Source organism: Rhinoraja longicauda, chromosome 13 (assembly GCF_053455715.1).
Source record: "Rhinoraja longicauda isolate Sanriku21f chromosome 13, sRhiLon1.1, whole genome shotgun sequence".
NCBI classification, from domain to species: Eukaryota; Metazoa; Chordata; class Chondrichthyes; order Rajiformes; family Arhynchobatidae; genus Rhinoraja; species Rhinoraja longicauda.
The window spans coordinates 1,651,010-1,677,459 of NC_135965.1; the positions used below are offsets into that span (position 1 = coordinate 1,651,010).

Sequence of the window (26,450 nt, forward strand, 5' to 3'; positions counted from 1 at the left end):
AGGAAGGAACTGCAGATGCTGCTTTAAACTGAAGATAGACACACAAAGCTGGAGTAACTCAGCGGGACAGGCAGCATCTCTGGAGGGAAGGAATGTCAAGACCCTTCTTAAAACTAAGAGTCATGGGAAAGGGAAACGAGGGATATAGACGGTGATGTAGAGATATATAGTACAAATGAATGAAAGATATGCAAAAATGTAACGATGATAAAGGAAACGTCCCATTATTGGCTGTGGGCTGGGTGAATATTGGATGCATATTGATTTCTCTAACTTCTAGTAACCCTTGCATCCCTTCTCCCTCTGCCCCTCCCCCACCCTAGTTGTCGTATTACTTTTACCGTCGTCCTGGTGAGTTTCATTGTCTGTATAACTCGTGTTCACCTAGCCCACAGCCAACAATGGACCGTTTCCTTTATCATCGTTACTTTTTGCATACCTTACATCATATTTGCAATGCTGTTAAAACCCTTAACAGCATTGATGTGCAGAGGGATCTTGGAGCCCAGGTTCATAGCTCACTGAGGGTGGCAGCACAAGTAGATAGGGTGGTCTTCTTATCGAGGCCACATCACAAGATTAGAAACTGTTCAGCCAGAGCTAAACACACTTCTCGGCATCTGCACACAATGGCGTCTTGTGCTTCTTGTGCTTCTTGTGCGTAATGATGGAAGGATTGGTGGAAACAGGGCCGCGACGTGAACTCTCTTTCCTTGACCCCGATAGGATGGTAAGATGAGATATGGCATATTAGCCTTCTTTGCTAAGGGCATTGAACATAAGGGGCAGATCCACAGATTCCACATTGGGCGGTCACGGTGGCGCAGCAGTAGAGTTGCTGCCTTACAGCGAATGCAGCGCCGGAGACCCGGGTTCCATCCCGACTACGGGTGCTGTCTGTACGGAGTTTGTACGTTCTCCCTGTGACCTGCGTGGGTTTTCTCCGAGATCTTCGGTTTCCTCCCACACTCCAAAGACGTACAGGTTTGTAGGTTAATTGGCTTGGTAAATGTTAAAAAAACTTGTCCCTAGTGGGTGTAGGATAGTGTTAATGTGCGGGGATCGCTGGTCGGCGCGGACCCGGTGGGCCGAAAGGGCCTGTTTCCGCGCTGTATCTCTTAAACTCTAAACTAATAAGAGTCAGTAAGTCATGATACAGCTCATTGGTTAGGCTACATAGGAAGCATTGCATGTAATTGTGATCATCTCATTAATGGAGAAACATGAAGACTTTGGAGAGGGGCAGACAAGGTTTACCAGAATGCTGCCTGGATTACAGGGTGCAGGCTATAGGGAGAGCTTGGTTAAACTTGGATTGTTTACTCTGGAACATCAGAGGGGAGACTTGACAGAAGTATATAAAATGATGAGAGGCATAAATAGGGTAGACAGTCAGAACCTTTCCCCCAGGGTGGAAATAACAAAGACTAGAGGGATAACTAAACGGTGAGAGGGGGTAAGTTTAATATAGATGTGCAGGGCAAGTTTGTTTTAACAGAGGGTGGTGGGGGCCTGGAACTAGGGTTGCCAACTGTCCCGTATTAGCCGGGACATCCCGTACTTTGGGTAAATTGGCTTGTTGTGTACGGGACCGCCCTTGTCCCGTATTAGGCCCGCGGGCTGCAGCAGGCCCGGACACTGCAGGCCCGGACACTTTAGGCCCGGACACTGCAGGCCCGGACATTGCAGGCCCGGACACTGCAGGCCCGGACATTGCAGGCCCGGACACTGCAGGCCCGGACACTGTAGGCCTGCGGGCCACTTTAAGCCGGGACAGTGTAAGCTAGTGGAGTGTGTTCGGGGAGCGGGGCCGAGTGTGTTTGCCGCCCAGCGCGGGCGGCCGCAATTAGAAACATAGAAAATAGGTGCAGGAGTAGGCCATTTGGCCCTTCGAGCCTGCACCGCCATTCAATATGATCATGGCTGATCATCCAACTCAGTAACCTGTACCTGCCTTCTCGCCATACCCCCTGATCCCTTTAGCCACAAGGGCCACATCTAACTCCCTCTTAAATATAGCCAATGAACTGGCCTCAACTACCTTCTGTGGCAGAGAATTCCACAGATTCACCACTCTCTGTGTGAAAAAACATTGTCAGTGAGTCCTGCCATATTACCACTGACTGTCAAACCCAGGCAATTAACTTTTTGCATGCCAATCATTTATTCCCACAAATTTATTGTGACAGTGTAAGGGGGTATTTTCATAAGACTAGAAAATATTTATCGGTAAATTCTACTATTTTCATGGCAATATCACTACTTGCACAGAAACAGTCTTATGGTGGCAATGTCCAAAGCCTATGTATTTGTTTAATTTTGGACATCAATGGAAGATCAGTCTGAAGAAGGGTCTCGACCCGAAACGTCACCCATTCCTTCTCTCCCGAGATGCTGCCTGACCTGCTGAGTTACTCCAGCATTTTGTGAATAAATACCTTCGATTTGTACCAGCATCTGCAGTTATTTTCTTATACTAATGGAAGATTAGAGAAGCCTTAAATCTCATGAAAGGTTGAAGAAGAAGCTGAAGCATAAAAGGAACGTACCGATAATTTATTTGGAATTCTTAATTGTTGCTATAACAAAGAAAAAGATAGACAAAAGAAGACACATTATTTCCTAAAGAAACAGTACCGCATCATACACGTACACTTTTACAAAATAAATGAGTGCAAATAGATGTCATCAGAACATTCACAGTGGCATCTTCCATTGAAGTGGGAATTTTCAAAACTTTAAGAGAAACAAAAATATTTGCAAAGCTTATAAAGGTCTGCAACCTATGCCGATCGCTGTGAAAAGACACTTCAAACGGTTTAATCGGCAAGGTTTAGATGCATTTTAGCAAAAAAGGCCCTATCGAAACAAGTAGACTTTAACAAAGACTTGCTTTTCCTTAGTTGCACACTCAAACACATCCAAAACAAACAGGCAATATCATCACATGCCCACAGCCAAACAGTAACAGTTTTTTCCATTTGTCGGGTTTGATCCCTTTGACGTCTGAGTTGATGTTTTACCAAAAGGTTATGCATGATAAGTAGGGTTGCCAACTATCTCACTCCCAAATACGGGACAAGGTGAGGTCACCACACCCAGCCAGCGGCCACGTGCCCCCGTTCCACCAATGGCGGCCGCCCGGGCCGGGAGGCGGATTGCCACGCAACCTCCATTAGACAAACACACTCTGTTAGCCCACACAGTGTAGGCTAACGGAGTGTGGGCCTAATACGGGACGAGGGCGGTCCCGTATGGGACAAACCAATTTTCATAAGACTAGAAAATATTTAGCGCTAAATTTTACTATTTTCATGGCAATGTCATTGCTATGTATTAGTAAATAATCCATGCCAATGATATACCCCCAGGCTTAATACGGGACAAGGGCGGTCCCGTACGGGACAAGCCAATTTAGCCCAAAATACTGGATGTCCCGGCTAATACGGGACAGTTGGCAACCCTAATTTTAAGTAGAAACTAATCATGTTACTTCAGTATTCTGGAGAAGACAGAAGGATAGTCAGAGAGCAGATGACGTAATGAAAGTATGTTTGTTAGTGGACAATCAAAGTCGATGATATTTCTTGAGAGAATTAATAATATCTACACACCATATCCAAATAAAATGCCTGTTGCAGTCAAATAACAGCAGCCATGTTGATGTAATCTGGCAATGTTGTGACTGAAGGCTTGGATGGAGTAGATGTGGAGAGGATGTTTCCACTAGTGGGATCATCTAGGACCAGAGGTCATAACCTCAGAATTAAAGGACGTTCCTTTTAGAAAGGAGATGAGAAGGAATTTCTTTAGTCAGAGGGTGGTGAATCTGTGGGATTCTTTGCCACAGAAGGCTGTGGACGGCAAGTCAGTGGATATTTTTAAGGCAGAAATGGATAGATGTTTGATGGGTTTGGGTGTCAGGGGGTTATGGGGAGAAGGCAGGAGAATGGGGTGAGGAGGGTGAGATAGATCACCTATGATTGAATGGCGGAGTGGACTTGATGGGCCGAATGGCCTAATTCTGCTCCTATCACTTATGACCTCATGAAGCAAAGACGCTGCTGATGTTTCAGGAAAACAACCATTGTCAAATAAAAAAACTTTACAGGGGGGAGTTTTTTTTCTCATTGCCAATCCAGTAACATGCCAAGAAAACATCGACAACACAAAATAGCCATAGGAAGAGAACTGCCATTAACTAAAATCTTCCTCACATGCAAGTGTGTGATCTGATCGGGCTCATTAGAAAATGGGAGACCCGGGTACTGTAATGGTGCACCTTTCTGAGTAACGCGGAAAAGAGTAAAACGCACCACGTTTCATCATCTCCGAAGAGTTGTTGCATTAATTCCAAGGAGAACGTAACAGATAACATATAACATATAACAACTACAGCATGGAAACAGGCCTGTCCGGCCCTACCAGTCCACGCCGACCATTCTCCCTGACCTAGTCTCATCTACCTGCACTCAGACCATAACCCTCCAATCCCCTCCTATCCATATACCTATCCAATTTACTCTTAAATAATAAAATCGAGCCAGCCTCCACCACTTCCACCGGAAGCCCATTCCATACAGCCACAACCCTCTGAGTAAAGAAGTTCCCCCTCATGTTACCCCTAAACCTTTGTCCCTCAATTCTGAAGCTATGTCCCCTTGTTGGAATCTTTCCCACTCTCAAAGGGAAAAGCCTACCCACGTCAACTCTGTCCGTCCCTCTCAAAATTTAAAAAACCTCTATCAAGTCCCCCCTCAACCTTCTACGCTCCAAAGAATAAAGACCCAACCTGTTCAGCCTCTCTCTGTAGCCTAAGTGCTGAAACCCAGGCAACATTCTAGTAAATCTCCTCTGTACCCTCTCCATTTTGTCGACATCCTTCCTATAATTTGGCGACCAGAACTGCACACCATACTCCAGATTTGGCCTCACCAATGCCCTGTACAATTTCAACGTTACATCCCAACTTCTATACTCGATGCTCTGATTTATAAAGGCAAGCATACCAAACGCCTTCTTCACCACCCTATCCACATGAGATTCCACCTTCAGGGAACAATGCACAGTTATTCCCAGATCCCTCTGTTGCACTGCATTCCTCAATTCCCTACCATTTACCCTGTACGTCCTATTTTGATTTGTCCTACCAAAATGCAGCACCTCACACTTATCAGCATTAAACTCCATCTGCCATCTTTCAGCCCACCCTTCCAAAAGGCCCAAGTCTCTCTGTAGACTTTGAAAATCTACCTCACTATCAACTACTCCACCTATCTTAGTATCATCTGCATATTTACTAATCCAATTTGCCACACCATCATCCAGATCATTAATGTAAATGACAAACAACAGTGGACCCAACACAGATCCTTGGGGCACTCCACTAGACACTGGCCTCCAACCTGACATACAATTGTCAACCGTTACCCTCTGATATCTCCCATTCAGCCATTGTTGAATCCATCTTGCAACCTCACTATTAATACCCAACGATTTAACCTTCTTAATCAACCTTCCATGTGGAACCTTGTCAAATGCCTTACTGAAGTCCATATAGACAACATCCACAGCCTTGCCCTTATCAATTTCCCTGGTAACCTCTTCAAAAAATTCAAGAAGATTAGTCAAACATGACCTTCCAGGCACAAATCCATGTTGACTGTTTCTAATCAGGCCTTGATTATCCAAATAATTATATATATTGTCCCTAAGTATCTTTTCCATTAAATTTCCCACCACAGACGTCAAACTAATAGGTCTATAATTGCTAGGTTTACTTTTAGAACCTTTTTTAAACAAAGGCACAACATGCGCAATGCGCCAATCTTCCGGCACCATCCCTGTTTCTAATGACGTTTGAAATATTTCCGTCATAGCCCCTGCTATTTCTGCACTAACTTCCCTCAATGTCCTAGGGAATATCCTATCAGGACCTGGAGACTTATCCACTTTTATATTCTTCAAAAGTGTCCGTACCTCCTCTTCTTTAATCCTCCTAATTTCCATCACTACTCTACTTGTTTCGCAATACCTCACATAATTCAATATCCTTCTCCTCGGTAAATACCGAAGAAAAGAAATTGTTTAATATCTCCCCCATTTCTTCCGGCTCAGCACATAGCTGTCCACTCTGACTCTCTAATGGACCAATTTTATCCCTCACTATCCTTTTGCTATTGACATATCTGTAGAACCCCTTGGGGTTTACTTTTACATTACTTGCCAAAGCAGCCTCATATCTTTTTTTCGCTTTTCTAATTTCCTTTTTAAGATTCCTTTTACATTCTTTATATTCCTCAAGAACCTCATTTACTCCCTGCCGCTTATATTTATTGTATATCTCCCTCTTTTTCCGAACCAAGTGTCCAATTTCCCTGGAAAACCATGGCTCTTTCAAATTATTATTCTTTCCTTTCCACCGAACAGGGACATAAAGACTCTGTACTCTCAAAATTTCACCTTTAAATATCCTCCATTTCTCTATTATATCCTTTTCATAAAACAACAATTTCCATTTCACTCCTTTTAAATCCTTTCTCATCTCCTCAAAATTAGCCTTTCTCCAATCCAAAATCTCAACCCTTGGTCCAGATTTGACCTTCTCCATAATGATATTGAAACTAATGGCATTATGATCACTAGACCCAAAGTGCTCCTCAACACATACCTCCGTCACCTGACCCATCTCATTTCCTAACAGGAGGTCCAACACTGCCCCTTCTCTGGTAGGCACCTCTACGTATTGCTGCAAAAAACTATCCTGCACACATTTTACAAACTCCAAACCATCCAGCCCTTTAACAGAATGTGATTCCCAGTCTATATACGGAAAATTGAAATCACCCACAATCACCACTCTGTGCTTACTACTAATATCTGCTAACTCCTTACATATTTGCTGTTCCAATTCTCGTTCCCTATGTGGCGGTCTATAATACACCCCTATAAGTGTTGCTAAACCTTTCTCATTTCTGAGTTCCACCCAAACAGCCTCCTTAATCGAGCCTTCTAGTCTGTCCTGCCAAAGCACTGCTGTGATATCCTCCCTGACAAGCAATGCAACACCCCCACCTCTTGCCCCTCCGATTCTATCACATCTGAAACAATGAAATCCTGGAATATTTAATTGCCAATCGCAACCCTCCTGCAACCATGTTTCACTGATCGCCACAACATCATACTTCCAGATGTCAATCCAGGCTCTAAGCTCATCCACCTTTCTTACAATGCTCCTAGCATTAAAATATACACATTTAAGGGACCCATCATTTCTTATTCTCAGTTTATTTCTTTTCCCTTCTTTCTCTCCTACATATTGGGTCTGAGTGTTTCCCTTTTCTGCCTCCTGCCTCACACACTGCCTATTAGCTATCTGTGTTTGAGTCCCTCCCCCCAACCGTACTAGTTTAAAGTCTCCGCAGTTATTTTAGCAAATCTCCCCGCCAGGATATTGGTTCCCCTCGGGTTCAGATGCAACCCGTCCTTTTTGTACAGGTCATACTTCCCCCAGAAGAGGTCCCAATGATCCAGAAACTTGAAACCCTGCTCCCTGCACCAGTTCCTCAGCCACGTATTTATCCTCCACCTCACTCCATTCCTATTCTCACTATCGCGTGGCACAGGCAGTAAGCCTGAGATTATTACTTTGGAAGTCCTTTTTTTTAACTCTCTTCCTAGCCCCCTGAATTCTCCTTTCAGGACCTCTTCCCTTATCCTACCTATATTGTTGGTACCTATATGTACCACGACCTCTGGCTCCTCTCCCTCCCCTTTCAGGATATCCTGGACACGCTCAGACACATCCCGGACACCGGCACCAGGGAGGCAAACCACCATCCGGGTCTCCCGACTGCGTCCACAAAAACGCCTATCTGACCCCCTCACTATAGAGTCCCCTATTACTACTGCTCTCCTCTTCCTTTCCCTACCCTTCTGAGCAACAGGGCCGGACTCCTTGCCAGAGGCCCGGGCACCGTCGTTGCCCCCAGGTAGGCTGTCCCCCCCAACAGTACTTAAACAGGAGTACTTATTTCCAAGGGGTACAGCCACGTACTCTTGACTCTTTTCCAAAAGTTACAAATGTAACCTCACCAATCAGTATTTCAGGCTGTCACTTGTGTTTTAACGTGAGTGGATGGATTCCTGTATTGTCCTTCTGCAGATGTTTTGTTGAAACACTTGCAATTGAGACAGCGGACTATGAAAGTCAGTAATACCACAGTATTCTTTGTTTGTAGACAATATCACACAGTGATAACAAAGAGATATACCCGACCACAACACACTGAAGCTCCGTGCAATGCAATATACAGCAAGCAGTACCTTACAAGGTGCAGACACAAATACAAAAATATAAAATCTCAACCCTAATGCACTTTTCCTTTACTGCATCAGTGGAAACTATTTTATCCAAAATTAGAGGAACCAACTGTGGGAGTTTAAAAGATTTAGACACTTCCATGTGTTTTATTAGACCATTGAAAATCAATTATCTTGTCAGACCATAGTATGTTGAATGGTATAAAACTAGTAGATTAACAGCAAATACCTCTTTGATGAAATATTTTTAAAAAGACGTTGTTTGTCTGTTCCTAAGTACATTCCAGCAGCTGCTTAATCCTGTACAAAGATTATAATTTGCCCATTTTAACACAAGATGTAGCCATGCTATTAAGACTGGAGAGTGCTTTCCAGCATGAAAAATAACCTAGCATGGAATTTAAAGATCAGTAAGAAAGGTTCTCAAAGCTTGCTACATACCGTGCTAAGAACATTTCAGCAAACAGTTCATTTTGGCACTTCGTAGCATGCAGACCTGTGAAGTGCCTGTACCTTTGCAACCCAACCTCACGCAATGATTTGTGCAAAGGGGACTCTCTTACAAAATACAGAGCGACTGTGTGGTGCCTAAAGACCAGTATCAAAGGGAGTAATGCATGCCAGGGTCACTAGGATTCATTGCTCTTCAGCATCGTCCTCCTCCAGAGACACCACGCCTGAGGAAGCAACGTCTGAAACCTTCCTCCGCCCCTCGTACTCCCCGTCCTCCTTCTTAGAAATGCTCTTGTAGTCTTGGCACGACATGTCGTCTTCTTCTGGAGTGAAGCACGATTCAGCGTAAGACACAGAATAAGAGGAGTCCTCACAGATAAGGTTCCTAAAGGCACATTCAATGTTTCCGCTTGGGTGGAGCTGAGAGATTACATCCAGGTGGCCAGGCACCACGCCCATCTGGCCAAACAGTTTTGCCGCTAATTCTGTCGGGGTCCCCAGCTCCATTTTCAGCAAAGGATGGTCTTCCAGACTGCACAGACTTGAGCAGAGAGTCTCTGGAGAGACAGTCTGGGAGGAATCACTCTCCTGCTCACACGAGGCCTGTCTCACAGTAAATTGGCACAGATGACCATGCAGCCTGTCTCTTGAATAATTCACCTGGGGATGCTGTGCTGCTGCATCTGAAACAAGAATATCATACGGCATGAATACCGGGGCATTTACAGTCATTACAATGCACAGATTACTGGCATGATCTTTCACAGCTGAAATCCTGAACAGCACATGTAAATAAACTCAAAATCTAAAGAGCACACTTAATACATTCATTTAAAACAGTGTCCAAAACGATCAAGAGAGACACAAGCAACCGCATATCCTGGTTTACAAAAAAAGTCATGAAGTGCAGTAGTAACTCAACGGGTCAGGCAACGTCACTAATGAACATGGACAGGTGAAGGTCTCGACCTGAAACGTCACCCATTCCTTCTCTCCAGAGATGCTGCCTGACCCGCTGTTAGGGTTGCCAACTTCCTCACTCCCAAATAAGGGACAAAGGGTGACGTCACCGCCCCACGCCCCACATGACCTCACCCAGCTAGCGGCCACGTGCTCCCGCTCCACCAACGGCGGCCACCCGGGCCGGGTGGCAAGTTGCTACGCAACCTCCGTTAGACGGCGCCTGGGCCTACACTATCCGGGACTACAGCACACTACAGCCCCCGGGCTATAGTGTCCAGGCCTATAGTGTCCAGGTCTATAGTGTCCGGGCCTAGAGTGTCCGGGCCTACATCGCCATCCGGGCCTACAGTGTCCGGGCCTACATTGCCACCCAGGCTTAATATGAGACAAGGGCGGTCCCGTATGGGACAAATCAATTTAGCCCAAAATATGGAATGTCTTGGTTAATACAGTACTGTTGGCAAACCTGCCCGCTGAGTTACTCCACCATTTTGTGTCTCTTATGGATAGGTGACATTTGGGTCAGGACCATTCTTCAGACTGATTGTGGTGGGTGGGGGGGGGGGGGGTTGATGGGGAGGGGAGGGTAGAAAGCTGGAGGACAAGTGTAGGCAAGACAAAGTCTGGCCAATGTTAGATGGGTACATGTGAAGGGTGTTTTCGATAGGCAGATACCAGGCGGCACAGTGGTGCACCAGTAGAGCTGCTTACAGCGTCAGAGACCCGGGTTCCATCCTGTCTAGGGGTGCTGCCTGTACGGAGTTTGTACCTTCTTCTCCCTGTGACCACATGCGTTTTCTCCAGGCCTTCTGGTTTCCTCCGTAGGTACGAATTGTGAAATGTCGATGAAAGGGGCCGGGGGGTGGGGGGGGTGGGGGGGAGGGGGGAGGGGAGAAATGGGACAGGGGCTCTTCCTATTAAAACCGTTTCCCACAGTCCTACTGATTGAAAGGGGCTTGTGCCCGTGTTCCACCTATACGGTGCATCAAACCAATGTGTTTCATGGTTACACCCGCCCAGCACCTTGGCTTAGAATTACTAAAGGTCATTTAAATTAGCAGCAAGTTTTTTTTAGAGATACAGCGCGGAAACAGGCCCTTCAGCCCACCGGGTCCGCGCCAACCAGCGATCCCCGCATCCTACACACACTAGGGACAATTTTTACACTTATACCAAGCCAATTAACCTACAAACCTGTACGTCTTTGGAGTGTGGGAGGAAACCGAAGATCTCGGAGAAAACCCACGCAGGTCACCGGGAGAACATACATACTCCGTACAGACGGCGCCCGTAGTCGGAATGGAACCCAGGTCTCCGGCGCTGCATTTGCTGTAAGGCAGCAACTCTACTACTGCGCCACCGTGCCACCATGCCACAGTAGTGTGGTGTACATTCAGAATCAAGCATTAAATTGGACCCTGTAACCTTCCTCACAGGTTCACTCGGTTGATCACAGTTCTGACTACACACTCACCTGGGAAGGGCCTCTATCCTGAAAGGCACTTTCCTCCCGGCAGCCAGACAGCAACACACACTGAGCACATAGAGAGAGAAGGCCCTTGATTCAGTGAGACTCAGGAGGTCCTAAATAACCAGGGCAGGGATGCCTTGAGATCCACAAAGGCTCAGACAAGAATAGAAGGGTCTCGATCTGAAACATCACCTATTCCTTTTCTCCGGAGATACTGTCTGACCTGCTGAGCTACTCCAGCTTTTTGCATCCATCTTAGATAGGACTAGTCTGGCAGGAGGTATCTACAGTTGTCTCTGCCAAATGTGTGATGCCATATCAATGGAACCATTGCCAGATGTTCAAGTATGGATAGAGTAGTTGGTTTGCTTTGGGCATTATGATTGTTCAGACTACTTGCAAGAAGCATTTTCTCTATTCAGTAGACCCTAGGGTTGCCAACTATCTCACTCCCAAATAAGGGACAAAGTGGCGTCACCACCCTGCGCCCCACGTGACCTCGCGCAGCCAGCGACCACGTGCTCCTGCTCCACCAATGGCTGCCGCCCAGGCCGGGAGGCGGGTTGCTACACAACGTCCGTTAGGCAGTGCCCGGGCCTCCGGACCTAGACTGTCTGGAGCTAAAATGTAGGAAACCTAGTGTCGGGACCTAAACTGTCGGAACCTACAGCGCCCGGGCCTACAGCGTCCGGGCCTACAATGTCTGGGCCTACAACGTCCGGGCCTACAGCGCCCCTCGGGCCTAATTCGGGATAAGGGCGATCTGGTACGAGACAAACCAATTTAGCCCAAAATATGTGATGTCCCGGCTAATACAGGACAGTTGGCAACCCTAGACATCCCTCTGGTTGCACCTCTTCCTCACATTCTTACCACCGCTCAGGCTTCCTCTGAGACTAGGCCTCCTTGTCGTTCATTAGTTTAGTTTAGAGATACAGCAAGGAAACAGGTCCTTCGGCCCACCGAGTCCGCACTAGCGATATCATATACACACTGGGGACAATTTACACTTATACCAAGCCAATTAACATACAAACCTGTACGTCTTTGGAGTGTGGGAGGAAACCCAAGATCTCGAAGAAAACCCACGCAGGTCACGGGGAGAACATACATACTCCGTACAGACAGCACCCGTAGTCAGGATCAAACCCGGGTTGCTGGCACAGCAAGGGCTCTAAACGCAGCAACTCTGCCGCTGCGCCACCGTGCCACCCTTCTGCTCTTCCTCTGCTTTCAGTCTGCAGCTAATGCAGTCTACAGCATCTCACTACGAGGGTCTCTCAGCCTATTGCATGTACAGTGTAGATCATCAACTTCAGTAGATCTTCATGGGTGGCACCTTGGCGCGGCGGTAGTGCTACTGCCTGACATGTTATTGTTCTATCTGGGACACACGACAATAAAACACTCTTGACTCTTGAGAGGTTGAGAAGTGAGCATTCTCTACCACAGCCATCCCTCGGGTGTTGAAAGGCCCAGTGTTCAGCGTTGGAAGCCGGCATGTGTGCTGCCTGGAAACATGGCACTGACCATGAGGAGATGCCTCCGCTGAGTGACCAGCTCCTGCTTCCAAGATGGCGCCCAACCCAGATGGCGCCCAATTTGCGTGCCAGGTACAGAGGCAGATCTACCATAGCACGTTACAATCGCTCCACACTCTTCAATCTCCACTCCTACAGCAACAATTCTTACTTTAACTATGATCACTGTAAATAGTTTGATTGTAATCATGTACTGGCTTTCCGCTGACTGGATAACACGCAACAAAAGCTTTTCACTGTACCTCGGGACAGGTGACAATAAATTAAACTGAGCTGAACTGAACTGAATTGAACATTGACTGAGTGCAAACCATCCCACCCAAACCACCCCCTCCCCTGCAACCGCAGGAGATGCAACACCTGTCCCTTGACCTCCCCCCTCGACTCCATCCAAGGACCCAAGCAGTCTTTCCAGGTGCAGCAGAGGTTCACCTGCACCTCCTCTAACCTCATCTATTGTATCCGCTGTTCCAGATGTCAACGTCTCTACATCGGCGAGACCAAACGCAGGCTCGGCGATCGTTTCACTCAACACCTTTGCTCAGTCCGCCTTGACCAACCTGATCTCCCGGTGGCTCAGCACTTCAACTCCCCCTCCCACTCCCAGTCTGACCTTTCTGTCATGGGCCTCCTCCATTGTCAGAGTGAGGCCCACCGCATATTGGAGGAACAGCACCTCATATTTTGCTTGGGCAGCTTACACCCCAGCGGTATGAACATTGACTTCTCTAACTTCAGGTAGTCCCTGCTTTCCCTCTCTTTCCCCTCCCCTTCCCAGTTCTCCCACTGTCTTCCTGTCTCCTACTACATCCTATCTTTGTCCCGCCCACTCCCCTGACATCAGTCTGAAGAAGGGTCTCGACCCGAAACTTCACCCATTCCTTCTCTCCAGAGATGCTGCCTGTCCCGCTGAGTTACTCCAGCACTTTGTGTCTTCCCTCATTAATAAACAGCGGTGGAGATCCTGAGCCTGCGAATGTTTTGCTCGTCCAAGAAGTTACGGTACAAGTGAACTTCCAAGCGAGTCACGTTGAGGAAATTAGCAAAAATAATCTTTTCCAGTCAAGGTGAAGGCTGTTTGATCTGAAACATTAACTGTGCTGTGGACCTTGAGTTTTTCCAGCATTTACTGATTTTTTTTTCAGGTTTCCAGCATCTGCAGTTTTTTTTTGATTCAGTGGTTTGAAGTCTTCCTGCTTTAGTCAGTCTACCCACTATTGAGGGGCAGCAGTAAATTGTATTGATTCGAGTAGGTTGAAAAATAGAAGTTCATTTACAAGCAAGTGACAACAATGAACCAAGGAGGGGTGTTTCTAGAAATTGTAATGTTGATTTTGTTTAGTTTAGAGATACAGAGAGGAAACAGGGCCCTTCAGCACACCAAGTCTGCACCGACCAGCGATCCCCGCACACCAACACTATCCAACACACACTAGGGACAATGTTTTACATTTATGCCAAGCCAATTAACCTATAAACCTGTACGTCTTTGGAGTGTGGGAGGAAACCGGAGATCAAGGAGAAAGAAAACTCCGGCGCTGTTCATGGCAACACCAAATGTCAAGGTCACCTGTCAGATTCTGGCAACCTGCATTGCCATGCGGAGGGAGCACGGCCATGATTTAAAATACTTACTTCCATGTGGATGCGTGAGCACATTAGATGCAAAATGAAAGAAAGATGGCTCCAAAATGAGCTACCAGATGTTCAGCCCACTTACCAAAGCTGCTCGCTCCTGTACTGGCCAGCCACTTTGCAATGGCGATTGTATAAATGATCTCAAGTTCCAAGATCTGAAGTTGAAAAAGCTGGGCAGCATCCCTCTCCTTGTGTGTAGGAAGGCACTACGACGCTGGTTTACACTGAAGATGGACATAAAATGCAACTCAGCGGGACAGGCAGCATCTCTGGAGAGAAGGAATGGGTGACGTTTCGGGTCGAGACCCTTCATTATGCGGCACGGTGGCGCAGCGGTAGAGTTGCTGCCTTACAGCGAATGCAGCGCCGGAGACTCAGGTTCGATCCTGACTACAGGCGCCGTCTGTACAGAGTTTGTACGTTCTCCCCGTGACCTGCGTGGGTTTTCTCCGAGATCTTCAGTTTCCACCCACACTCCAAAGACGTGCAGGTATGTAGGTTAATTGGCTGGGTTAATTAAATGTAAAAATTGTCCCTAGTGTGTGTAGGGTGGTGTTAATGTGTGGGGATCGCTGGGCGGCGCGGACCCGGTGGGCCGAAGGGCCTGTTTCCGCGCTGTATCTCTAAAATCTAAAATAAAAATGAGAGCCGGGGAGAGGGAGGCTAGAGATATGGAAAGTAAGGTGAGGTGTGAAAGGGTAAGGGTGTCTGTCGTTTTCACACCTTACACTTCCATATCTCTAAATTCCCTCTCCTCTGACTCTCAGTCCAAGGAAGGGTCTCGACCAGAAACGTCACCCATTCCTCTCTCCAGAGACGCTGCCTGTCCCTCTCCTGATATTGGAGATTGTCCTATGATAAGAAATGCCCAGAGCTGGTCAGCCCAGTAAAAGAGTGGCTCAGGTCATGTACTCTGCCGACATGAATAACAACCACATACAAAAGAGTAATAACTAGCTGTCAGAACCATGGCCCAGAAAGTAAATATCAGAGGAAAGCGAAAAACGCAATCAGTGACAACTTGTAATGTTACCAAAAGTGCAACATCTAGCAATCATATCATATCATATCATATCATTACAGCCGGAAACAGGCCTTTTCGGCCCTCCAAGTCCGTGCCGCCCAGCGATCCCCGTACATTAACACTATCCTACACCCACTAGGGACAATTTTTACCTTTACCCAGCCAATTAACCTACATACCTGTACGTCTTTGGAGTGTGGGAGGAAACCGAAGATCTCGGAGAAAACCCACGCAGGTCACGGGGAGAACGTACAAACTCCTTACAGTGCAGCACCCGTAGTCAGGATCGAACCTGAGTCTCCGGCGCTGCATTCGCTGTAAAGCAGCAACTCTACCGCTGCGCTACCGTGCAATGATCCCTGAGGAATCTCAGAACTGAGATGATATGGTGGAAGGTGGACACAAAATGCTGGAGTAACTCAGCGGGACAGGCAGCATCTCGGGAAAGAAGGAATGGGTGATATTTCGGGCCGAGACCCTTCTTCAGACCCGAAACGTCGAGTCTGAAGAAGGGTCTCGACCCGAAACGTCACCCATTCCTTCTCTCCAGAGATGCTGCCTGACCCGTTGAGTTACTCCAGCATTTTGTGTCCACCTTCGATTTAAACCAGCATCTGCAGTTTTCTTTTCTCCCTATGGTATGGTGGAACACAGAAATAGATGGAAAATGAAATCCGAGTCTTAAGTAACATTGTGACTTATAATATTTCAACATTAATACATTTCCATACTTGTCTTCCACACTTGACTTTGCGAAAATTAATAATGCATCTTGATAACTAAATAAAGATCAGGGTAAACCACGGCGGAAATATTTTTTGTATCAGCACCGTTGCATTTCAATAGGTGCAGAAAAATGACTAATGCTACAGAAATGCATGCGAGAGGTCTCCATTACCAGCTGGTTGTGTGCTCTCCATGTTTGGTACAAAATCTTCATCATACGAGTCGTCATTCATCTCATCAGCGTCAACAGATGACCATGCTTTTAGTTTGGCCTCTGCGATTTCAAACTGCTCCGCCACACCTGAAACACAATTAAGACAATTAGCAGAATTGAAGAAGGGTCTCGACCCGAAACGCCACCTATTCCTTCTCTCCAGAGATGCTGTTTTACCCGCTGAGTTACTCCAGCTTTTTGTTTCTATACACAATTAATCTCACTTAAAAGTATTGTGTAAACAGAAGAGCAAGCCAAAACAGTAAACGAGAAACGTAAATGCTACCCGATGATCAAAAGTTTCAGCAGTGTGGAAGAGCACGCATTAGAATTGTAGATAGATAGAATTAGAATTGGTTAGATTTGAACAGCAAACCATTGCTCAATTGAACAAGAGTAAGAACAGCTTGTATTTTCACTGAATAACATTAGAGAATGCTAGAATCACAGAGTATTAGGCAGCACCTTTGAAAAGAGACCAGGTTCAAAGAGCAAGGATGGGCGGGCACTGGAGAGGATCCAGAGGAGGTTTACGAGAATGATCCCAGGAATAAGTGTTTGTCGGCACTGGGCCTGTACTCGCTGGAGTTTAGAAAGATGAGGGGGGACCTCATTGAAACGTACAGAATAGTGAAGGTCTTGGATAGAGTGGATGTGGAGAGGATGCTTCCACCAGTGGGAGAGTCTAGAACTAGAGGTCACAGCCTCAGAATTAAAGGACATACCTTTAGGAAGGAGATGAGGAGGAATTTCTTTAGCCAGAGGGTGGTGAATCTGTGGAATTCATTGCCACAGAAGGCTGTGCATGCCAAGTCAATGGATATTTTTAAGGCAGAGATAGATTCTTGATTAGTATGGGTTTCAGGGGTTAGGTGTTAGGGGAGAGGATGTTTCCACTGGTGGAAGAGTCTAGGATCAGAGGTCATAGCCTCAGAATTAAAGGGCGTTATTTTAGAAAGGAGGTGAGGAGGAACTTCTTTAGTCAGAGGGTAGTTAATCTGTGGAACTCATTGCCACAGAGGTCAAGTCAGTGGATATTTTTAAGGCAGAGATAGACAAATTATTAATTATAATGGGTGTCAAGGGTTACGGGGAGAAGGCAGGAAAATGGGATTAGGAGGCAGAGATCAGCCATGACTGAATGGCGGAGGAGACTCGATGGGCCGAATGGCCTAATCCTACTCCTATAACTTGTGAACGTATTATGGGGAGAAGGCAGGAGAGGGAGAGATGGATCAGCCATGATTGAATGGCAGAGTAGACCTTATGGGTGGAATGGCCTAATGCTGCTCCTATAACTTGTGAACTTGTGAAAGACCTTTTCCCGGAACTGAGAAAACGAAAACAAGTTAGTTTTAAATTACAAAGTACATGAGATCAGAGTTGCTAAGAGATAAGTTGTAGAAGTTGGGGTAATGGGGATAGACCAAAGGACAGTACAGCACAAGAACAGGCCCTTCAGCCCACAATGTGCAGAGCATGATGCCAAGGCCATCACCTATCTACTTGCACATAACCCATATCCCTCCATTCCCTGCATATCCATATGCCTATGCAAAAGTATTTTACTCTACTGTATCTGCTTCAACCACCAGAGACGGTTAGGGAGAGGGAAAATAAACAAAGGCAATTAAATAAGGGTGGTTAGAGAGTGAGAATATACTAATGAGCCAAAACATTATGACCACCTGCCTAATATGCTGCTGGTCCTCCAAACTCCGTCAAAACAGCGCCGACCTGCCGAGGCATGGACTCTACAGCGCCGGAGACTCAGGTTCAATGCTGACTACGGGCGCTGTCTGTACGGAGTTTGTACGTTCTCCCCGTGGCCTGCGTGGGTTTTCTCCGAGATCTTCAGTTTCCTCCCACACTCCAAAGACGTACAGGTTTGTATGTTAATTGGCTTGGTATAAGTGTAAATTGTTCCCAGTGTGTATATGATATCGCTAGTGCGGACTCGGTGGGCCGAAGGACCTGTTTCCTTGCTGTATCTCTAAACTAAACTAATGAACGACAAGGAGGCCTAGTCTCAGAGGAAGCCTGAGCGGTGGTAAGAATGTGAGGAAGAGGTGCAACCAGATGGATGTCTAGGGTTGCCAACTGTCCTGTATTAGCCGGGACATCACATATTTTGGGCTAAATTGGTTTGTCTCGTACCAGATCGCCCTTATCCCGAATTAGGCCCGAGGGGCGCTGTAGGCCCGGACGTTGTAGGCCCAGACATTGTAGGCCCAGACGCTGTAGGCCCGGGCGCTGTAGGTTCCGACAGTTTAGGTCCCGATACTAGGTTTCCTACATTTTAGCTCCAGACAGTCTAGGTCCGGAGGCCCGGGCATTGCCTAACGAAGGTTGTGTAGCAACCCGCCTCCCGGCCTGGGCGGCAGCCATTGGTGGAGCAGGAGCACGTGGTCGCTGGCTGGGCGAGGTCACGAGGGGCGCAGGGCGGTGACGCCACTTTGTCCCTTATTTGGGAGTGAGATAGTTGGCAACCCTAGGGTCTACTGAATAGAGAAAATGCTTCTTGCAAGTAGTCTGAACAATCATAATGCCCAAAGCAAACCAACTACTCTATCCATACTTGAACATCTGGCAATGGTTCCATTGATATGGCATCACACATTTGGCAGAGACAACTGTAGATACCTCCTGCCAGACTAGTCCTATCTAAGATGGATGCAAAAAGCTGGAGTAACTCAGCAGGTCAGACAGTATCTCCGGAGAAAAGGAATAGGTAATGTTTCAGATCGAGACCCTTCTATTCTTGTCTGAGCCTTTGTGGATCTCAAGGCATCCCTGCCCTGGGATTTAGGACCTCCTGAGTCTCACTGAATCAAGGGCCTTCTCTCTCTATGTGCTCAGTGTGTGTTGCTGTCTGGCTGCCGGGAGGAAAGTGCCTTTCAGGATAGAGGCTCTTCCCAGGTGAGTGTGTAGTCAGAACTGTGATCAACCGAGTGAACCTGTGAGGAAGGTTACAGGGTCCAATTTAATGCTTGATTCTGAATTAGTTAACTAAAAAGGCAATACGGGGAGAAAAGATGAGGTACGAGGGTAAACTAGCCAATAATATAAAGGAGGATAGCAAAAGTTTTTTTAGGTACGTGAAGAGGAAAAAAATAGTCAAGGCAAATGTGGGTCCCTTGAAGACAGAAGCAGGGGAATTTATTATGGGGAACAAAGAAATGGCATAGACGTACAGGTATGTAGGTAAATTGGCTGGGAAAATGTAAAGATTGTCCCTAGTGGGTGTAGGATAGTGTTATTGTGCAGGGATCGCTGAGCGGTGCGGACCCGGTGGGCCAAAGGGTCTGTTTCTGCGCTGTATCTCTAAATCTAAACCTAAAAAAAATCTATAAGACCCCTGAAGGTGTCCTGTGGTATCTGGCGCCAAAACATTAGCAGCAGATCCTTTAGCAGCGCCCCACAAGCCTTGCTGTTTCAGAGATGCTCTGACCCAGTCGTCTGGCCATAACAATTTGGCCCTTGTCAAAGTCGCTCAGGTCTTTTCTCCTGCCCATTTCTCCTGCATCCAACACATCAACTTCAAGAACTGACTGTTCACTTGCTGCCTAATATATCCCACCCCTTGACAGGTGCCATTGTGACAAGATAACCAATGTTATTCACTTCACCTGACAGTGGTCATAATGTTTTGGCTGATCGGTGTATATACACAAAGGAATTTAAAAGTATTGAAATGCAAGGCTGTGGAATATGCTCTGTGGTTCAGGCTGTACTGAGTGTGAAATACAACTACCAATATTGCTGATGGATGACGTACAGAAGAAACAGCCAATTTTGACACACAATAAAGGCCAATTACCTCAGGTTGGACAATGAACATCTGCCCCAAGGGTCTCAAGCTGAATCGTCACCCATTCCTCCTCTCCACAGGAGCTGTCAGACCCGCTGAGTTACTCCAGCATTTCGTGTCTATCTTGTCCCTAGACCTGCTGGCTCACATTCATCCAGGGAGCCCAGCAGCCCCTCCCAGTTAAGACAGAGGTTCACGTGCACCTCCTCTCACCTCCTCTCACCCTGTTCTAATGCACTTGGTCTTCCTGACCTTCCTGATCAGCGAGACCAAGCATAGACAAGGCAACCATTTTGTCGATCACTAGCACTTGGTCTAACAAGGCCTGGTGGATCTCCGGGTTGCTGACCATTTTAACTCCTCGTCCCATTCCCAGACTGACCGTTCTGTCCTGGGCCTCCTCCATTGCCACATGTGAACCAAAGGAACAACACCTCACATTCCGCTTGGATTCTCCAATTCTAGGTAGCAGCAAGCACCCATCCCGCCCCCTTCCCCCCTATTTATCCCCCTCTTCCTTTGGGCAGCGCGGTGGCTCAGCGGTAGAGTTGCTGTCTTACAGCGAATGCAGCGCCGGAGACCCGGGTTCCATCCCCACTACGGGTGCTGTCTGTACGGAGTTTGTACGTTCTCCCCGTGACCTGCGTGGGTTTTCTCCGAGATCTTCGGTTTCCTCCCACACTCCAAAGACATACAGGTATGCAGGTTAATTGGCTGGGTAAATGTAAAAATGGTCTCTAGTGGGTGTAGGATAGTGTTAATGTGCGGGGATCGCTGGGCGGCGCGGACCCGGTGGGCCGAAGGGCCTGTTTCCGTGCTGTATCTCTAAACACCCTGTGCCCCACCTGGGTGTACACTCACTTCCAGAACAAGGGGCCACAGTTTAAGAATAAGGGGTAGGCCATTTAGAACTGAGATGAGGAAAACAAATTTCAGTCAGAGAGTTGTGAATCTGTGGAATTCTCTGCCTCAGAAGGCAGTGGAGGCCAATTCTCTGAATGCATTCAAGAGAGAGCTGGATAGAGCTCTTAAGGATAGCGGAGTCAGGGGGTATGGGGAGAAGGCAGGAACGGGGTACTGATTGAGAATGATCAGCCATGATCACATTGAATGTCGGTGCTGGCTCGAAGGGCCGAATGGCCTCCTCCTGCACGTATTGTCTATTGTCTATTGTCCCCTCACCCTGTCCCATTTCACCTCTAGTCCTTCCTCTGGCTTTGCAATTCATGCCTCTTCTATGTTTATGTCCTGGTTTCACACTTTTTGCATTTTCATCTCTGGTATTCCTTCAACTTCTGCAAATCAACCCCACCTCCCCCTCTCCCCCCTCCCCCCCTCACCTGTATCCACCTATCACTTGCACAGATTTGTCTCACCCCCATCCCTCTCCCAGCTTTCCCCTGACTACTACAATCAGTCTGAAGGAGGGTCCCGACCCAAATCATCACCTATCCATGTACTCTTGAGATGCTGCCTGACCTGCTGAGTTACTGCAGCATTTCGTGTGTTTTTTCTCGCAGAATTCGATAATGAGTCTGGCAGAAATGTGGCCAAACAGAACTTGGGGTATTTAGCTTCAATCTCCCTATGCATCTGCGGCCTCCATAAAACAGTGCAAGAGGCCACAGATGGATAGGTCAGAATGGGAATGAGAACAAGGAATTATGTTGCAGGTAACAGGCAGTCTGAAGAAGGGTCTCTACCCGAAACGTCACCCATTCCTTCTCTCCAGAGATGCTGTCGGTCTCGCTGAGTTACTCCAGCATTTTGTGTCTATCTTTGGTTTAAACCAGCATCTGTAGATCCTACCTACACAGGGAGCTCTCAGTCTCTGGGTCACACAATGGCCCAATATGAAGAGCACATGATGAGTACAATGTGCATTATACTTAGGGTTGCCAACTGTCCTGTATTAGCCGGGACATCCCGTATTTTGGGCTAAATTGGTTTGTCCCGTATTAGGCCTGGGGGCCGTTGTAGGCCCGGACACTGTAGGCCCAGACACTGTATGCCTGGACACTCTAGGCCCAGACACTGTAGGCCCAGACACTGTATGCCTGGACACTCTAGGCCCAGCCACTCTAGGCCCAGACATTGTAGGCCCAGACACTGTAGGCCCAGACACTGTAGGCCCAGACACTGTATGCCTGGACACTCTAGGCCCAGACACTGTAGGCCCAGGCACTGTTGCCCAGCGGCCGCTGTAGTCCCGGACAGTGTAGGCCCGGGCGCCGTCTAACGGAGGTTACATAGCACCCGCCTCCCGGCCCGGGCGGCCGCCATTGGTGGAGCGGGAGCACATGGCCGCTTGCTGGATGAGGTCACGTGGGGCGCGGTGCGGTGATGTCACCCTTGTCCCTTATTTGGGAGTGAGGAAGTTGGCAACCCTAATTATAGTAGATTGCAAGAAGAGCAAAGAACTGCTTGACTCTGAAGGGCTATTTGGGTCCCTGGTTAATGGAACGAGAGAAGATGGAAGGGCACTCCAGTGGTTGCATGGGAAAGTTCAGTAAGTAGGGCAATGGTTGGTGGTTTTGAAATAGCAGAGCAGGACTGATTTAGTTCATTTTTAATTTTAGAGATACATTCAGCCCTTCGGCCTATTGAGTCCATGCCAACCATCGATCACTCATTCACACTAGTTCTATATTATCCACCTTTCTCATCCACTACACACGAGGGGCAAATTACAATGGCCAATTAACCCACACATCTTTGGGATGTGGGAGATAGCAGGAGGAAACCCATGCGGTCACAACGAGAACGTGCAAACTCCACACAGACAGCACCTGCAGTCAGGATCCCACCCGATCTCTGGCGTGTGGTGCAGTTCTCCCAGCTGCGCCACTCGGTTGAATAACTGGAACAAATGCCACCCAGTTCACTGAATGTGCTATATTTTAACATCTTTCTCATGGATATTGTTTTGCAAGGCACACAACAACTTTTGTACATGGTACAACGTCTAGACTAAGCTTTTGTTTTTAGTTGTCTGAGCTATCTGAGAAACTATGCCTTCGTTTTTTTTATCCCCCCAAGTTATTTGGTCTTCCGAACCTTATCTGCGTTTTGTCAGACATTCTTCAGTTTAAGTTCAGAAGGATGCAATTCTGTGAGAACCATCCAAGCACAGCCCCCCCCCCCCCCCCCCCCCCATATGAAAAATCTCCTAACCCACCACTCTATCTCCAGGTCCCTCAGGTCGGCCGACTTGAGGCTACTCACTATCCCGCGGTCTAGGCTTAAGCTCAGGGGTGACCGCGCTTTTGCAATTGCAGCTCCTAGACTGTGGAACAGCATCCCTCTCCCCATCAGAACTGCCCCCTCCATCGACTCCTTCAAGTCCAGGCTCAAAACCTATTTCTACTCCCTAGCGTTTGAGGCCCTCTGAGGGGGCGCTGTGAGCTGTTTATGTATGTGCTGTTATGTTTGTGTGCCATTGTATGTTCGTTTCTTAGTACCTGAACTGATGTACAACACTTTGGTCAACGTGGGTTCTTTTTAAATGTGTTATACAAATAAAATTGACTTGACTTGACTCAATGGTATCACTTACCTACACTGTTTAAAGCTTACATTAAGTTAGATTTGAAACCCAGTGGATTAGATCCTCACCATGCTAAGCACAAAACCTGTCATTCTTTTAAGTTTTCATTCCCTGTTCAATCTAAACTTTCCAGTAATCCCTAATCTGTGCCCAATTTTCCTCCAATGCACTTAGTCACACACCATTACAGCACAGAAACAGGTCCTTCAGCCCAAGGTCTGAACCTACTGAGTTGCCTTCAGAGCTAGCCCCACTTGCCTAAAGCTGGCCCATATCCCTCTAAACGTTTTGCAGACACAAAATGCTGGAGTAACTCAGTGGGACAGGCAGCATCTTGGGAGAGAAGCAATGGGTGACGTTTCAGCTCAAGACCCTTCTTCAGTCTGTAGCTGTCTATAGCTGTAGAATGATGTCCCAACTCCTGTGTGCAATACACCTACTGATTAAGGCAAGCATGACAAAGACCTTCATCACCACAGTAACCTTACAGGTTTTACAGTAACCTTACAGGTATAACAGTGAAGTTATCAGAGAGTAGCATTAAAGTGGAAACATGAGAACAATTTCTATTCAAACAGTGGGTGTTCAATCTGAAACATTCATCCCGTTTCTTCTTTTCACAGATGCTGCTGAGTGTTTCTAGAATATCGGTTCTATTTTATAATGGCATCTTCAAGTAGCAGTCAGGGCAGAATTAAAGATGGAGATTGTGTTTTCCTCTCCCCTGACTCTCAGTCTGAAGAAGGGTCTCCCCTCATTCCTTCTCTCCAGAGATGCCGCCTGCCCCACTGAATTACTCCAGCATTTTGTTTCTCTCTTTGGAGATTGAGAAGTTGTAATCAAAGTTGCCTTGCTGTACCAGAGCTTTAGCCAATAAGCTCTCAATAGGATTTAGGGTGGCACGGTGGTGCAGCGGTAGAGTTGCTGCCTTACAGCACCAGAGACCCAGGTTTGATACTGAGCACGGGTGGTGTCTGGACTCAGTGGGCAGAAGAGTCTGTTTTCACACTGTATCTCTAAACTAAATTAAAGGATCTCAAAAAGTGATTGACATGATAGATAAACACAAACCTAGGATGAAGCGTTTGGCTGTCCAATCCAATTCACATACATCGGCGAGACCAAGCGTAGACTGGGCGATCGCTTCACTGAACATCTTCGCTCAGTCCGCCTTGGCCTAACGTGATCTCCCGGTTGCCAAACACTTTAAATCCCCTTCCCATTCCCACACTGAACGTTCTGTCCTGGGCCTCCTCCCTTGTCAGAATGAGGCAAAACGCAAATTGGAGGAACAGCACCTCATATTTTGCTTGGGCAGCTTACAACCCAGTGGTACGAATATTGATTTCTCTAACTTCAAGTAACCCCTGCATCCCCTCTCTCTCTCCGTCCCACCCCCACCATAGTCATCATACTCGTTTCACTATCCTGGTGTGTCTCATTGTCTGTAACTCGTTTTCACCTAGCCCACAGCTAACAATGGACCATTTCCTTGATCATTGTTACTTCTTTGCATACCATTTTGTTCATTACTTCTATATCTCTCTATATCACCATCGACATATCTTGTTTCCCTTTCACCTGGCCCAGTTTGAAGAAGGGTCTTGACCCGAAACGTCATATTTTCCTTTTCTCTAGAGTTGCTGTCTGACCCGTTGAGTTACTCCAGCATTTTGCATCTATCTTCGGTTTAAACCAGCATCTGCAGTTCCTTTGATCACACATTTTTTAAATATACTGTTAGATTGGCAGGGAAAAATTATTATATTTGCACTCAGTTTTCAATGTTGTCTTTCCCACTTTTAATTCAACGTTCTTTCTTTATATTTTGTTGCCTGTACATGATCAGGGATTGAATGATGTATTCTAACTTACATTCCTTGTTTAAACTCTGCGGCCTCACTGGCTGTTCTTGCATCAGATTTGGTTTATGAGGATTTTTGCCCACACTCGTAGAGCTCCAAGTTCCTCTCTGAAGGAGGCTGGGCAGAACAGGCTCTTTAATCACAGGACGTTTCCCGTGAAAACTCCTCTCAAAGTCTATGAGCAATAAGCTGCCAGCACTGAGTGTGAGTGTGCACTAGGGTTGCCAACTGTCCCGTATTAGCCAGGACATTCCGTACATTGGGCTAAATTTGTTTGTCCCGTAGAGGACCGCCCTTGTCCCGTATTAGACCCAGGGGGCGCTTTAGGCCCGGACACTGTAAGCCTGGATACTGTAGGCCCGGGGCCCGCTGTAGGCCCGGACAGTGTAGGCTAACGGAGTGTGTTCGGGTAGCGGGGCCGAGTGTGTTCGCCTAACGTAATAACCCGCCTCCTGGCTCAGGCGGCCGCCATTGGTGGAGCGGGAGCATGTGGTCGCAGGCTGGTTGAGGTCACGTGGGGCGCAGGCAGTGACGTCAACTTTTGTCCCCTTATTTGGGAGTTAGAAAATTGGCAACCCTATTGTGCACTGACCTTTCTGTCCTGGGCCTCCTCCACTATCAGAGAGAGGCCCAACGCAAATGGGAGGAACAGCACCACATATTTTACTTGGCCTGCTTACAACCCAGCGGTGTGAATATTGATTTCTCTAACTTCAAGTAACCCCAGCATTCCCTCTCTCTCCATCCCTCCCCCATCCTAGTTCTCCGACCAGCCTGACTGTCTTCCTGATTAAATGTTACCTTTGTATGCCTGGTTGTCACCTTCCCTGAGCTAACAATGATCTCTTCTACATTTTCCTTGATCTTTCACCCGT

General features: G+C 47.2%; 1 protein-coding gene across 5 annotated transcripts in view; it reads right to left on the minus strand.

The window, feature by feature from the left end:
- Positions 1–7,591: 7,591 nt before the first annotated feature.
- The window catches only part of fam131ab (family with sequence similarity 131 member Ab), a 110,813-nt gene continuing 91,954 nt past the window's right edge, over positions 7,592–26,450 (minus strand). For all 5 annotated transcript variants that reach the window (XM_078410176.1, XM_078410178.1, XM_078410175.1 and 2 more), the window contains exons 5-6: positions 16,311–16,439; positions 7,592–9,458 (exon numbers count right to left, since the gene is read on the minus strand). In XM_078410176.1, coding sequence (XP_078266302.1) covers positions 8,959–9,458; positions 16,311–16,439 — 629 coding nt within the window. In that variant the 3' untranslated portion in view covers positions 7,592–8,958. The remainder of the gene's footprint in view (positions 9,459–16,310; positions 16,440–26,450) is intronic.